This window comes from Rhinolophus sinicus, linkage group LG01 (genome assembly GCF_036562045.2).
Source record: "Rhinolophus sinicus isolate RSC01 linkage group LG01, ASM3656204v1, whole genome shotgun sequence".
NCBI lineage: Eukaryota > Metazoa > Chordata > Mammalia > Chiroptera > Rhinolophidae > Rhinolophus > Rhinolophus sinicus.
Window position 1 is genome coordinate 69,746,728 of NC_133751.1, and position 16,667 is coordinate 69,763,394.

Genomic DNA, 16,667 nt, shown 5'->3' on the forward strand with positions numbered 1-16,667 from the left:
GGGGGAGGGGCAAAAAGGAAGGGGCAGGAGGCCTGAGCTTCTGTCCTAGATTTATCCTTTCACGTTGTGTGACTTTGGATGGATCACCCTGTCTCACTAGGCCTCTCATATAGAACAAAGTTTGTTTTATTTCTGATTTTACCAAGGAAATGCTTCTTGGACTTTTTTCTTTTTATCCCCTTTTAGACTCTTTAAAATTTGAATGAGAGCTATGACTTCTATCTAGAAGCTCATACCTCCTTCGGGTATCAGTAAATACTTATGAGTCAAGATAACAACAATGCAAGGGAGATCACTTGGCCTTGACCCAGATTACATTTACCTAACTCTCTAGCTCATCCCAACATACAAGACCCTGCATCATCTCCCTGATGATCCTGTCCACTTCATTTCTCAGGGTCACCCTCCACGCCCAAATTTCACGCGTTGAAACTAACCTGGGTTGTTTGTTGAACAATTCTTGCTTGTTCATACCAGTTTCCATTATAGTGGTCTGTCTTTCTGAAAGGCCCTCCTCTGATTTTCACACAGCCAAAAAACTACTTCTACACAATTTTCCAAAACTTTATACAAAAATGCTATGGCAATGCAAAGGTATCTATTAAGGGCTGGCAGAGAACTGATGGGAATTTAATTGGTTTGCTCTGAGTTGCAGTCATGTTTCTTTTGTGTTGTCTTAATTGCCCATTGACTTGACTTTCCTCATTAGTCTATAAGGACAAAGATTCTTTCTTGTCTACCACTCTGTCCCTAGGGCTGTCAAAGGCCCAGATGGCATTCCAAGTGTCAAATGAATTTTCAGGAACCAGTTGATGAAGCCTTACTCTGGACTCCATTTCTGGGCAGGTTGGGTGTCTCCCTTTTGTGATTGCCAAGTAATTACTTAAACAAACAAAGAAACAAACAAAAATCACCTTACTCTCTCTCTCCAGCACTGAACTGTGAGATTTTTTGAAATTTAAAAACGCATCTGTGAGCTTTTTGAAGATGAGAGGCATTTTGGTATGCCTGATGTCTTATATTGTGCCACACAAATTATACATGATGGATTTGTCTATGACCTGAACTGTTCAAGACAATATGTATTCATTCTTTGCCTATAAATCTTGCTTTCCTACCAAATTTTAATATCTTGGTGAGAACACATATCTTGTATCAAATATATTAAGGTGTATATAGTGGGAAGTCTAGCATAAGTTAGCAAATGCTATAGTTGCTGAGCTGCATGGGTTCGTACTCTCTAAGGAAGAATTTCGTTATGACTCCTGTTTCAAAAGGATCAATCAGATCGACAAAAACATAAAAACAGAGGAGAAAAAGGTACATGAATAAAATGAAGCCCAGGGAGCTGGAATATAAGGTTGCCTAGAAACAAGCAGTGGGTGGAATGAGGAAATGAAATAGCTTAACATTCTATTCATTTTTTTTAAACCTAAAAATGGATTACATTTCTGAACTAGTCAAAATTTGCTCCTGAGCATTCTCCTCAGTTTTTCTCATCCTGTTCCCCATCTTTGCTCCTCTTGCTTTCCTATGGAAAGAAAGCGGTGGTGGGAAAAGAATAAATGGGAAAGACAATTCTGGTTTCTTTCTCCTTAAAAACCTCAACAGTTTTAGAAATGGTTATTAGTCTGAGAAACAGGAAAATTCTTTCAGAAACCCCAGGGGCAGATTGGGCCTGCATTTCTCCTGCTGCACTTACAGGATAAGCTCTACCCCCAAAGGAATACAGATTTTAACTCACTGATGTAGAGCCACAGAAGTGTCCAGGCTATGACTGCTAGGATGAATAAAAATACTGTGAAGAGAATGATTTTATTTTGGACATTCCAAAAGGGAGCTTTCTTCTTGAGTTCCTTCTTGGGTTTGGCTTTGTTGATGGGTTTTGGAGGTGGTCGTCTCCCTGGTCTCACTGGTCTCATTGGTCTCATTGGTCTCATTGGTCTCACTGGTCTCACTGGTCTCCCTGGCAACTTCCCCGGGGTACTGACCACCTGAACTGAGATATTGGATATCTTAAAAAAAAAAAAAGCAGAAAGACATATTATCAATCAGAAGTAGTCTAAAGTTTAATTGGAACCACTCAGTAAAGAGAATCTTGGTGGTAAGAATCCTAAATATAAAAAATAAAATAAATAAAATTTTAAAAAATTAAAAAAAAAAAGAATCCTAAATATGTTGAACAAATGATTTATATAAGCGTACCAAATGGACTTGCATTGAATTACACAATTAAGATCAGAAAAAACAGACATTATAAGAACTGTAGTGAAATGGTTCCCAGGTCCTCTCCTCAACTCCCTACTTCTGCTGAACAGATGCAGTAGAAGATAGGCCTGAATTTCATAGAGTGTAGACTAGCAGACCTGGAGATCAGGAGGTTAGGATTCCATGTGGGTCAATTCATGTGGACACAGCTGTGCAGATGAACGTGTTTTTCAAATGTTTGTGTTATATATTATATATTTTTTTTCTCCCACAATCAATTTCTTCTGGGCTGAGATAGGATTGAAAATAATACCATATGTTAGTTCCTCAGAGAAATGAGTTGGTTTCCCAATTATGGCTTCATGACCAAGTGATGGTGAAAAAGAGTGAAGGATGATTTTGTGGTTTGTGTAGGGCTGTCGGATAGGGATCGAAGTGCTTGTTTCACCATTGCCTCGTGTGTGTGCTTGTAAGCCAGCCACTGAAGTGATCAGTGACTCAGTTTCTCAATCACAAATGAAAGAATGATTTAAAAAGAAAGACGGAAATAGAGGGCTTACATTAGAAAATTATTGGTTTTAGCATATTGATGTGCAAAGTGTTATATGCAAGAGGAAAAAAATATATTATTTAACTGTTTCCCCTTCTCTGTTTTTTCCTACTCTACCCTCTGCCATTTGATCCTGTGAATTCTTGAATAATGTATTCGAGAGTTTAGCTTCTTTGAAGGAGAGATTTATACATGTCAGAGTAACTAAACTCCAGTGATGAAATGACTTTTAACCACACATTCTTTTAAAGGCAGCAATCTAGAATACCAATTCCAAAGAAATAATCTCTCTTTTGAGCTCTACTAAGAGTTCGGTCATTCTCTCTTACTCTCTCTCACTCTTCCCTTCAAAGTACATGCCTTTCTGTCTTTAATCCTACCAATTAATGGGATAATACGTGGCCAAGTACATTCTGAATTATTTATGGCTCCCTCATTCTTTTTTGCCAAACACCCTTGTCAACCCCTGGAGTGAAATGTAGCTTATATCCCACCAGGTGAAATTGAACTAGACCAGACCTCATTTAATGTGATGTCCTGCAGGAGTGAGGATGATGTTTCTAAAGAGAAAAACATTCCATTGTAGGATGAGTCGACTATGGGGTCAAGCTACTTTCAAATAGTCCCCCAAATAAATAAAACGGGAAAAACACACAGGAATACTAGCACATGTATAACTGACAAGGCCAAGGTTGGGTCTTTAAGTGCAGGAACACAGTATAGGCAGTCTCAGTTAGCACTGATTAAATTTTAAAATGGAATTTCTGTAGAGATCAGTACAATTTCCCTGGAGTTTTAGAAAAACAGCTGCAAATCAATTGCCAAGTACAGCACTTCAAAACAAGCCCACATTTGTAAAATCCATTAAGTAAGTACCATAGGAAGATAAAATATTCTATTATTGTTGCTCTTATTTTTATAAAGTAACACAGTCTCATTTTACTAACAGAGTCAACAACAAGTAGCATTCAAGTAACAGAGACAGCTTCCCACACTGTACTTACCTTCCCATCAGCAGGTTTGGATGAAACGTCATTGTTTTCTTTGTCCATTTTTAGGTGTTCTGCCTGTGCACATCCAGAGGTGTCTCAAAGCCAGTTTCCACCCCCTTACATTCTCGCTTGAGAAGAATTGGTTGCCGCATTCAAGCTAGCTTTCAGAGGAAAGGAATCAATTTACCTCCACTGGGTCCAGTTCAGAAACTGAAGCTGCCTCATTGCTATATAGTGAATGTTAAAGGGACCTAGCAGTTAACTTTGCACCCAAACTAATGGTTTCTTAATGTAACTCTAATATCCGTCAGACCCCTCGGACCTGAGTCTCCAGACAAGGTTGCCTCACATGAACACTGTCCAACCACCCAAAAATATTTACAAGTCTTTAAAATGTTTGCCAGTCTCTACTAAAGAATATTAAGAGATCTAACTTATAACCCTCAGCTCTGCTTCCTAGAAATCCCCACACCCTCATTTCTCTTGCTCCAGAAACTTCACTCTCCAATTTAGCTCTCCATTTTCCAGCTACCCTCTCGGAAAATCCCTATCTACTGGTAAAAGGGTTATTTTTTTTTTTTCTTTTTTCTCCCCCTCCTCTTGAAATCCTCAGTAAACCCAGGCCCTTTCTCATAAAAATCCCGTTCCCATCTCTCCCATTCTTCCCCATGTCAACCTGACTTAGGTTCAGGGTGGGAAGAGGAAGGTAATCATGAGGGGGAGTGTCAGAGTTTTTCTTAGCAGACATGAGAAGGAGAAAGGCTAGGATTGGTCCTACACGTCTCATCCTTGTGACGGGGACTTTCTCCCTTGTGAACACTTGGTGTCAATGGAAAGCTGATCAATCAGCTTTGAAAGGGGGAAACACTGCTGTGCTGAACACAAACTTTGTTGTCATTCAAAGCCAGGTCATACAAAAGAAAGTGAGAAACTGCCTGTTGAAAGTGGTGAAAGGTTAGGGAGTAAAGACAGAATGACAAGTTATGTCATGTTGTGCACATTTACTTCCTGGCTTTATTATTTATTAATAACACTGATGAAATGACTAACGATGCTTTGGGCTTTATAATTATAAGATTGGGATATTTAAAAATGAAGTCCTCTTTAACTGACCATCCTTTCTGTATTATTTCCCTTGTTTCTAGAACTACTTATTTCACCAATGTAATTTAAATATATGTCCTAGGCAGTGGCCCCTGACAAAGATTCTCTTCTTGAAAGTCAAGCTTCCAAGGCTTCTCTGAGCCCTCGGTTTGATGAGGCCTCATCCTTGGACTCGGAGCTCCCCCTGTCTAGCCCAGCGATAGCAAGAATCCTGCTGTCAGTTTTGTGAGAATCTCCATCTGGGTATCTGATCAAGTTCCTCATACCCCACCCTTGATGTACAAATCTTTGGCCTGCCTTTAGGAAGAACCTTCCTCCCCGTGATGTCTCCTCTTACTAATTTTCTACCAATTACCCCCATCACTCTACTCATTGGCTATAAATCAGCAACTGTCTTTACTATATTTGGCATTGAGCTAAGTTCTATTATGAAGTCTATGCCTTATTGCAATAGTACTGACTAAAATCTCTCTTTACAGCCTTACACTGTGTCCAGCTTTGTTTTTCTTTGAAACCATCAAGATTGGGAAGGGGCAGGAAATCATAGGAGGCTGTACTTTATGTAAAAAATTTAAAAACAATTGTAAACCCAACTAAAGGCTGCTTTTTTATTATCAGCACTTGCCAGCAATTCTAAATAATGTCAGTGATAAAATACTCTTCTCCAAAAAGAATCTTTGACTAGTATAGGTTTTAAACAATTGCTGCCATTACAACTGAGTTTTAATTATATATATATATATATATATATATATATATATATATATATATATATATAAGCTTCAAAGGAGCACATTTTTATTACTCATCTTTTAATAAGTAATGAATGTCATGTAGAACTTAAGAAGTATACAGAACGGGAACTGCAAGATGTAATGTTTTATATCTAATATTTTGTATGCAATATTTACTTTGTTAATTTTATTTTTACTAACATAATTATACATACAAAGTTGAATAAGTTTTTTCACTGTGTTTTTCTAGCCATTATTAGTTGTTTTATTTCATGATTATTACTGAAAATGTTTTCACTGTATAAAAATATGAGTTGTTAAAAATGATGTAGTCTAGGAGGACAGACGTATGACAAAGCATAACAAATGTTAATGGTGGAATCTAGTGTGAGCATGTGTTTACACTATAGAATTCTTTCAACTATATTTTTCAAATTTTTCTTGATAAAATGTTGTGGGGCAGGGCGGGGGTGGAGATTATCACCTCCAGGGGTCAAATACTCTACATAAGCCATGGTTTTGAGAGGCAATAACAGAAAAAGCAGGGGTACAAGATAAAGTCTTGGTGAATGAGCATGCGTACATCTCCTTGCTGCTTTCACTTGCATGAACATTCTGGTACAGAGCCCCTTCAATCCCAGAACATATGACCAAAGACAATCCCAGTGACCAGATGTAGGTTGGTCCTTCCCATCATAAATAGCTTGAAAGATAGTGGAGAGCCTTTTATTCCTTTTCTAGGAACAAAGGTCCTGTGCTAAGGGAAGCCAGGCAGGTATCTACCTGCCTGCCAGCCGAGCAGAGAGTGTGCATTGACCTGGATCGAAAGAGAAATCCCTCTCTCTATTGAATTCAGCAGTGACTGCCAGGAGCACAGAACTTACCCAATAAATCAATTCCACAAGCGAAAAGTTTCTAAATATTTCAACCTTCTGACCCAAAGGTGAGCCCAGCGCATCTGAAAGCCTGGAGGCCAAGACGTCCATCTAATCTGAGCCCATGGCAGAAAAGACGCTTAGCAGGATGTGACAATTCCATCCTTGTCTAACCAGAGGAGAGGCCATCTCTCCCATAACTGATAATGTTCACTTCTGCTACTTAGACCCACTTCTCTCTATTCTGCTAAATGATCACGTGCAAAGTTGCCATCTGATCACCACTCATCACTGAGCTCTCTGCAGGGGGTGGGGGGGGTGAATCCTGAGGAATCACAAGGTTGCACAGGAGCCTGGGAAGTGAGCCAGCCATTTAACACTCTCACTCTCAGTGTCCTGTAATAAAATGACACGACAGTGATCCTGGCTTCCCTTTCCTTGCTGACTCACAGGGAGCGTGATGCTGATCCTTTGTGTCACAGCACATCGATCTTTTTTAAAAAATGAAATGATAGGGGGCATCTTAGAGAACCCCTAGATCTATTTTAATATTCCCTTCACCGGTTTTCCTCCTCTAGGCTCACCCTTTCCACGTGCATATCACTACTAACCAAACCTTCTTAAAATAACTGTAAGGTCACCTCCATCTTTGACAATTGCAGCCCAGCCTCCTTTTGTTCAGTCCCCCTAGCCTGACATGCAAGGTCTACCTCAGTGTGACACCAAGCTACCTTCCTGTGCCCTCCTGTCACCTCTACTAAATCTGCTCTTTCGAGTTATGCATTTTCAATCTTTGTTCATCCATTTACTCATCCACCCATCTGTTTACTTAACAGTTATTGTATGCCTACTATGTGACAGATGCCAAATATTTTTTAAATGAATAAAATATATCATTGCCCTTAAAAAGCTTTCAATAGAGAGGGAAGGCATGCCAATGACAATATTAGGTAATAAACGTTATCAAAGAGATGTCAACAAATGGCACAGAATCATAGAGGAGGCTGATATTAACAGCCAACTCCTCTGAATCTGAAGCCCCCAGCCCACATTACGTTATTCAAACCCTAATCATTTTCAACACCGTACTTGTAGTTCTCCTGGGAGTTTTTCCTCCTCAGCCTGCAGCATTCTCTTTTATTCCCTGACTCAAAAGCTTTATTGTCCATACCAGTATATGAGAATTTCATAATGTTATAATAATTAATACTACTTTGTGGAATCTCTCATGTTGTCTTGGTTATTTAGCTTTGTCATATGTATAGTCTATCTTCAAGGTCCTTGAAGGCAAGGTCCCTGTATTAGCCTTTTTGATGTAATAGGCTTCAAGGCCTGGGGGTGACAGCCCCTTCAGGAATTAGTTACATCTGGGATTGTTTTCACCTTATTTACAAGCTAATAAGTTAGCCTGTTACTATTTCATGGATGGTGGCAGAAGACAATGAGATTCATGGCTTAACAAATGGCATGAATATTCATGTTTGCATTGGGTATCTTCTTCCCATTAATCCCACAAGAGTGACGCAATGTGGTTCAGATAAATGCAGGGGTTTACATATAGCTGAGTAACATGGAGCCTGGGTAATTCACCATTTTTATAGCATGCCATAAGTAAGTCTGCCCATTGACCAAGATATTACCTCGTCCTTCAAGTTGCTCCCTAAAAACATAACCAGAGAAATGGCCAAGTTAGAGAGCAGTCAGGACATTTTTTTCATACACAGTGCATCCATTTCCTGGGGTTTCCATGATAAAGTACCACAAATGGGTTTAAAATAATAGACATTTATTGTCTCACAGTTCTGGAGGCTAGAAGTTCAAAATTAAGGTGTCAGCAAGCCATGTCTAAAATACATAGAGAAGAATCTTTCCTTGCCCCTTCCTAGCTTCTGGTGGTAGCTGGCACTCCTTGGTGGTCCTTGGCTTTTAGCCACAGAACTTCAGTGTCTGCCTCTGTTGTCACATGGGAGTCTCCACTCATTTGTCTCTGTGTGTCTTTTCGTATAAGGATACCAGCCATATTGGATTAAGGGCCCACTCTACTCTGCTATGACCTCATCTAAAAGAACTACAACTGCAATGACCCTACTTCCAGCCAAGGTTATATTCTGAGGTAGCTGGGAGTTAGGACTTCAACATATCTTTTGGGGGGACATAATTAAGCCAATAACAGCCTGAAAGAACTGCAGGAGTAGGAAAGACTATTAGAGGATTGTCTCTTTCAACAGAGTAAACTTGCTTCTAACACACAGCACTGCAAAAATACTAGAGCCTGGTCATAGTCTGGGGCAGCTGCAGGTAGCATTCTAATCATATTATTAACATCTGGATGTTATCCTGAAACCCCACCATACTCTTCTGACTCCCTTTCCCTCCATGGTGAGGAGGGGGAAGGATGGTGAGTATGACTGAGTCATGGTCCAGGAGCAGCCGTTTAATAAACCATCATGGTCAGCATGTCAATCAGTACCAAGAGTCGAATGGTCAGAAGAGATTGTCCTGCATTAGACCGTAAATGGGAGAACAAGGGGATGACAGCTTATGCCTCTTTTCTTTCTGATTCAGTGGACACATTAAAAAGACTTCTTTTCCCTTTGTAAGTGCCAGGTAAAAAGACTGCACAATTCAGCATAAAGGTGTAGTTAAGCTGAGGGGAACTTGGGTAAACTAGTTCAGAGGTCATTCTATAACACATCTGTTATGCGGGGTCTCTGGTCCCACTCCCTGCACCAAAACGCAGGATGTAGTGAGGCCAAAAAGGAACACCCACGGAGCCATAGACAGGGGAGTCATACCACTATAGTCTCGCTGGCGGCTGGGTTGGAGACACAGGAAGCAGGAGCCACATGATCTGCAACATTCTGTCTGCTTCTCTGCCAACCAATCTCACTTGCTCACTGCAATCCACACTTGCTAGCTCAGCCACGGAAGTTATATCAGTGGCTAATGGCTAACTGGTAACAGCTGATGGCCAACTAGTCACAGCTGAGGGCCACCTACTACCCGAGCCAGCACCTTTCCACATGAGGCCGAGAGCCTGGAAACTGCTCTCTGGGACTCTGTCCCCACAACACCTCACCAGAAAACCTCTAGAGGGCCCAGATTGGCCCAAGCTCATAAACAACACGCTCACAGAAAGCCATCAACATATTGAGCTTGTGAAGCATCTGGCTCGCTGTAGGAGCCGAATCAGCTCAATGTTTGATGAAGGAATGAATCTGCTGTACTAAAAAGTATTGACTTTGGAAATTATGCAAAGGTCACTAGATTACAAAGGAACGCTTTTTTTACTCCAACTTTAAAAATCATAGTAATCAGATTGAAAGGAGAGGATTAGGGAAATGACAGAATAATGGGAAATGAGGACAATTATGATAGAATGAAATAAAACAGATGAATCAAATGACCTTGGCACAGGGAGGCATGGAGAAAAAGGAGAAATAAAAACAAAAGGAGAAAAAAACAAAGGGACAGGAGCAATTAAGGCATTTGTAATGTGTATACCATGGCTTAAATTGGCCCGGAGAACATCTCACTTCTTAGCAGAGTCCAGTCCTGCCCTGCTCTGTCTGCAGTTATCTTCTCCACCAATTTCACTCTGTTACGTGGTTCCATAGTCTGAGCGTCTCTGGAGTTTAGCACCCTGTCATACCAACTTCCCGCAGGCTATATGCATATTCTGGAATCTGACATAAATACCATTTAACTATTTGCTCATTATCCTAACTCATTCCCAATTCAAGGCCTCAGTGGCCTCGATGTAATTTAAAAATGGCAAATGAGAAATGCCTCAGTATGTTCTGGTCATTTCTGTCAAAGGTTAGATGCTTTGCAGCACAGCTAAAATCCAGATAAAATCTTTAGTGATGTGGTAAAACAAAAATCTTACCTTTCCCAAACCCCTCAGCCCCCAGAAAAGTATTTCAGAATTAATTAGACCCTTTCTGCTAAGAGGGGTTTGCCTCTTCAACATTGCCTCCCCTAACTGAGGAAGTTATATAGGGCTGAAGCAGGGTTTTTTTGTTTGTTTTGTTTTGTTTTTTAGTTACAAATGAACTGTAAGTTCAGGTTTTGTTCCAGCTAACACAGACAATGACTGTGTTATTTCTATAGTGTTAGCTACTAAATTATTTTTTATTCATTTCCACCAGCATCTCTGATTAAAATCTCTTAAAATCTCAGGGTAGCTGAGACAGGTGCTTATTTGCCAGGAGGTTTCCCGGCTGTCACATTGTTGTAGAGCTCATTGGAGAATTCTAAACTATGGTTGGGAATATTCATGGGCCTAGTATCAGGATGCAGGGGCGTCCAGTGGAATTCTATTGCCTTCCTACAACAGGCTAAGTGCATCTGACTTATTGAGGGTGTCTGCTGCCATCCTCTCACTTTCTTGTCAAGCATAAAGAACATATGAGTGGATGTCTCTGCTAAGTGATCATTCAGTGCATCAATTTGCTCTGATGGACCGGAAAGAGTTTTATCTCCAATGGTATTTCCACACTTCTTTCACAAGTTGAATGTCACCAAAAGTCCTTGATACCTCCAACTAGCAATTACCCACAGCTCCCAGATTCCCTTTCTCAAGATTCAGGTTCTTCAGCCTCACTGATAAAACGCCTTAGTGTCTTAGCAAACCAGTGAAGGATGGAATCTGTCCCCTGGGCTGGTATCAAGAGGTGAGGGTCATTGTTCTCCACAGTAATCCTGAGCTGCAGGGCAGAACTGCGCAGGTAGAGAACTCTGATTTATGATTCTTGTTATGATAAACCCACATCCACTGAGGGAGTCTGTTCCTTAGAAAACCCTGAAGGTAGCGTGGTGCCCGATATGTAGCAAGTGCTCAGTAAATCTTGGCTAATGTAGTAATAAATGACGACATCTACGAATTACTATGAATTAATGAATACAACATTGCTAAAGACCTAGTTTATCCATCCTTATTCTTTTTACCACAAAGGGGAGTATTACAGACTGCTTTGCTTCTCAAAACTAAATTTTGTACCCAAGGAGAGTGCCTCACCCACCTTACGCTAATCCTGGACCTAATTAAAAGATCCCAAACAAAAAGAAAGATTTACAACATTGACACAACATTTCAGAAATCATTCTGATCAAGAATCATATGTAAAGCAAACTACCTTAAATATTGGCTACTTGTGTACACAAGGTGTTCTGAATTCAGGAATGAATTAAACACATCTTTTGAGCTGGGTCCAGAAAATTATATACATCTGTGCTTTCCTGTGAGACACAGTTCTTCCCTGTGAGTTCCTACTGGGGAAAGATTAAGTGCTAGTCAAATGTAGGGACCACATCTTCTCCTGTGTGTCCCCTAGAGCCTAACACTGTGTCTAGGATGGAGAATTCAGTGTTGTATAATGGAATTCATAAAACTTTTAAATCATAATGTTCAGAGTTCAAATTCCAGTTCCCTCTTACTAACTGTGAAAGCTTGGGCAATCTTTTGACCTCTTAATCTGGAAAACTGTGTAAATACTTACCTTGTGGGATTGTTATAAACATTAAAGGGGAAGAATTACATAGAGTGCCTGATACTTAGTAGCTGCCTAATAAATACCATTTGAGTGAAAATTCCTCATTTCATTATTATTTTTCTTTTCAGTTATTCTGAAGCAAGATTTCTTCTAAGGCAGTTTCTTGTTTTGCAATCTATATGAGCTAAGCTCATCCCATCTTAAGACTGATGCATTGTTCTTTCAAAGGATTGTTGATTCAAGAATGTAGAATCAGAATGAATCTTTAACTTTATCCAATAGGAGGTTATTCAGTGTGTTTCATTAAAATAAAGGTCAGTAGGGTAATATTCATCTCAAATGAATATTGAACCATAGTGAGATTTATCCTTGCCCTTTAAAATAGCTTTACATTTTTAGCTCAGGGCCATAAAAGTTAACATATTTATTTTGAGAATATGTAATAGGCTCATAGCCACATCAGATCATGGATTTAGCTGAGTAGCAAATCAATTAACCACATTTTGCTTTAGTTCTCTTGTCTATGACAGTCAAGTTGAATTCCGGAAATGATAATTTGTTTTGGTCTCATATTTTGCAGTTCTTTTTTGTTTTGTTTTTAACCAGTTGACCCTTCTGTCCACCAACCCTCTGCTTCTTAGAGCATTGGCAAGCATGAACAGTTCATGGATTTAATGTGCTCTTTGGCAGAGATGAAAAATGCTGAGATTTGGGGCAAGGACACAGCAATCATAAAATTCCTTTGCAGCTGCCCAGAAAGAACATCAAGTTCTACCAACATCCTATTATGCAGATGGCATCTTTCAAAAATATTCACACATATATTTTTAAAATGATAATGCTGATAAGAACGTAGAGAAATGGCCATGCAAACTTTGCAGGTGAGACTGTAAACTGGTAGTGTGGAGGACAATTTGAGAATATTAATCAAAAATAGATATTTAGCCTCTAGCAAATTGCCTTAAGGAAACTATTATAAAGATATATCTATAAGGGTGTTTTATAGCATTAATTTTAATGGTGAAATTTAGAAGCGTTCTAAAATTCAACAATAAAGGATTAATTAAATGAAATGTGATACACCCATTCAATGGATTTTCAATGAAAAATTATTCAGTCTTTTCCATGTAGAAGAGCTTTCCATGTAGAAGGGACCATCTTCCTCTTCCTATCTTGTTGGGACATCCCCATGAGTCACCTCTTCCTGTGAAAAGACATCTGCCCTCCTCCTTTCTATGAAGCTTCATTGGTGCACAGGTTGTAGCAGAGAGAAGCTAGTTTACTGCCAAGGGATAATAGAGCTGTAAACTTTCTAAAAATGTTATGCTGATTATATATATACATTTTAATATTCCACAATCATATGTACTAAATTATGAGCAGTGGTAATGCTGGATGATGGGATTAAAAAGGGTCTTTCATGTTCCTTGAATTGTTTACAAAGATTTATCAAGGGGGATAAATCTATTTTGAAATACAAAAAGGAAAAACTATCATGCTGGCCCAATGCACAAACACCTTGAAGCTAGAGAGATAGTCAATAAATTAATTAATCATGCTAATCATTAAGATCTGTGTTATTAATAAAGCGGTAACAAGATAATAAAAAGGTACAAACTAACACCTAGAATCACTGTATGCTTCCAAGGAGCATTGCTTCAGAGACTCATATATTATGGATTATATCACAACTCCATGCACTACAAGGAAATTTTGACTTACTTATGTATTGCAGAAAGCATTAATGTTAGAAAATATTCAATTAACTTTCTATTGTTTGTTGGATGCACAGGATCGCAAAGGACTCTTTTGATGTGAAATTCCCATTTCTACAATTTACAGCATGTTAATATCGCATGGAGAAAAACTAAGCACCAGAGAATACTACTGCTCAGTTGGCCACTTAGCCAGTAGTTTTAATGGCACAGTGGTGTCCCTGAGACACAGGGTTTGCATAATCATGCAGTTTATCCTCCCTCAAGCACCACTGCTTGTAATTAAAAAGAATACATAGCGTGCTAAATAGGTCTATAATTTAAGAGAAAAAAGCTTGCTCTTAAAAAAAAAAAAATGGACTTGACTGTACTCAGGATCCAATCAAACCATTGGATTATTTTATGGAGCTGAAGTGGGTAAAGCAACTATCAAGGACTGGCACCTACCATTTGAAAAGGTTCATAAACAATGCTTGGGAGCAGAGAATCTTATCTTACTCAGGGATATAGTGGCCTTAAGCTTATTCATTATCTGCACAATGTGAGGGCATTACCAAGGCTACATGAAAAATGGTCTTGAATCTACATCATCCAAGAAACTGACCATGGCCTATTTAAATGGGGGAAATTTAGCCTTCAAAATGTCCAAAAGAACTAGGCATACAAAACAACTTGCAAGAATGATGAGCTCTTTTCCGCCAATAATGCTACCATAATTTAAAATTTTATCTTTGTGCTTTATTGGTATCATAACAGTGAAAGATTCATAGTCAACAGGATTATTTCAATTTCAATGACTGGAGAATTTAGCAGTTTTGCTAATTTGAGGCCATGGCAATTACATTTCCTATCAACAACAGTACTGCCACCTATGTCATTAAAGCTTTGTGTAATTAATAACTAAAATGGCAGCATGCCTAGAAATGAAAAACAAACCCTTATCAAAAGTGAGCTTTGTGTTTACTGACATAAGACCCAGCTTCGATCAGTTATTGATGGGAGGAATGATAAGAAAAGTAGAGAACTCTGCACTAGTCGGCCTGGAATCAGACATTTTCTTAAGTCATTTTTCTTCCTTTGACATATCAGAGAATAAGAAATGGGACTTATATTCACACTGCAGCCTGGTGCAACTCTACAAATAGCATGCCTACAGATGTCACTAGTCGTTAGCAAATCTTAAGATCTACAGGAGCCTTGAGAATTGTCACCTAAAGAAGCTAACACATCCTCTAAGAGTCCTTGTGACCCTCTGACAATCACTGGTGAACTGTTCATTCCTAGAAAGAAGTCATATGAACATGGTAAATGAATGCCTTCCTCAAACCTTATCTTAGAGTTGCCACAAAAGCAAAAAGGGGAGGCTGATGGATCCCAAAAAGTGAAATAAAACTGGGAGGAAATTCCTGGAGAGAGACTGAAGGTGGTTAGGTCTCTGTTTAGGATTGGGAGTGGGGAACCACCAGCAGAATAGATTTGGGAGAAAGCTTTCAGGCTATGTCTGTTCTGTTTCCTACATTGCTCAGGCTCACCATTGCTATACCAAAAACAGTAAGAGGCAGAAAAACAGCAAAATCAGCATAGAGCTGGGAGGAAGTAGCCTGCCAAATCCAGGGCAATGTGGGAGCCCAACCAGAGTGAGGAGCAGGTAATAAGAACAGTGGTAGACTTGCCAGCACCTGGGCATTTCAACCAGCGGTTGTCAGAGGGTCATTAGGAGTCTTGGAGGATACATTAGGTTCTTTAGGTGATTCACGGACTAATTTGCTTTAGCATAATTTTTTTCCTGTTTGTTTTTAGTATTAAAAGCCTTTTAAATCTTCTGCTGAATCCTAATATATAAAATAAGTAAGACTAGCCACGGGGCCAGTCGTCCGTGCTCCTAGCGCCAAAGGCTGCTGGTTCGATTCCCACATGGGCCAGTGGGCTCTCAACTCCCACAAAGGATGGTGGGCATCGCCCCCTGCAACTAAGATTCAACACGGCATCTTGAGCTGGGTTGCAGCTAAGCTCCCAGATGGCTCAGTTGGTTGGAGCACGGGCTCTCAACCACAAGGTTGCCGATTCGACTCCCACAAGGGATGGTGGGCTGCACCCCCTGCAACTAGCAACGGCAACTGGACCTGGAGCTGAGCTGCGCCCTCCACAACTAAGACTGAAAGGACAACAACTCGGCTTGGAAAGGAAGTACACACTATTCCCCAATAGGGTCCTGTTCCCAATAAAATCTTAAAAAAAAAAAAAAAAAAAAAAAGATAAGCCATGCCCTGGTTGAAACAGGCCTGGGAACCCAAGGCTTCTGCCTTCTCAGCAGCCAACACTCCCCCCAAAGGGGATCCCATAGAAATCTCTATGGAAGCCTAGAAGTGGAAAGAACACAGTCTGAAAAACCACCACCCAAACATTTAATGTGGCAATATCTATAGTTCCATTTACTTTACCTTTTCTTGTTAATTAACAATGAATTATACTGATAAAAGACCTTAGTTCTTCTTATTAAATAAATCACCTTTGTTGTGGTGGTGGTTTCTACTGGAAGGAAGGAAAATGTGAATTGGCGGTCCCACGCTTGTTTGACTTCTTTAGTTTTCTATGGATGAGAAAAAATCTTTAAAATTGATCTCACTTAGCTAGATCTCAGTCTTAGGCAATATCCAAGAGTTTTAGGGGTTTAGGCCCTAGAAATGACTGTTAAGAGAACAATCTGCATAACTCCTGGCTAATGAAGATACTGTATAAATGTTGGACTCAGGATCTGACCTGTAGGTAAGGGGGAGATTATTGCTAGAGAAGTGAAAACTGCTGATTCCTTCAAGCATTCATCACCCATGCATTCGATACAACCACCCATCCATTAGATATTTCTTGGGCATCTATAGAGAACTCCTTGAGAACTGGGGCTTTGGCTTGCTCATTCCTGTGTCCCCTACAGAGTCTAGCATAATAAGCACAAGGTAGGTACTCAAAAAATATGTGAGTCAAAGAAGTTATTCT

At 39.6% G+C, this 16,667-nt stretch overlaps 1 protein-coding gene across 1 annotated transcript in view; it reads right to left on the minus strand.

Annotated features, from left to right (window-relative positions):
- The window catches only part of TMPRSS7 (transmembrane serine protease 7), a 33,567-nt gene extending 28,031 nt beyond the window's left edge, over positions 1–5,536 (minus strand). The window contains exons 1-2 of the mRNA XM_019715186.2: positions 3,763–5,536; positions 1,745–2,015 (exon numbers count right to left, since the gene is read on the minus strand). Coding sequence (XP_019570745.2) covers positions 1,745–2,015; positions 3,763–3,810 — 319 coding nt within the window. The 5' untranslated portion in view covers positions 3,811–5,536. The remainder of the gene's footprint in view (positions 1–1,744; positions 2,016–3,762) is intronic.
- Between the last annotated feature and the right edge of the window lie 11,131 nt (positions 5,537–16,667).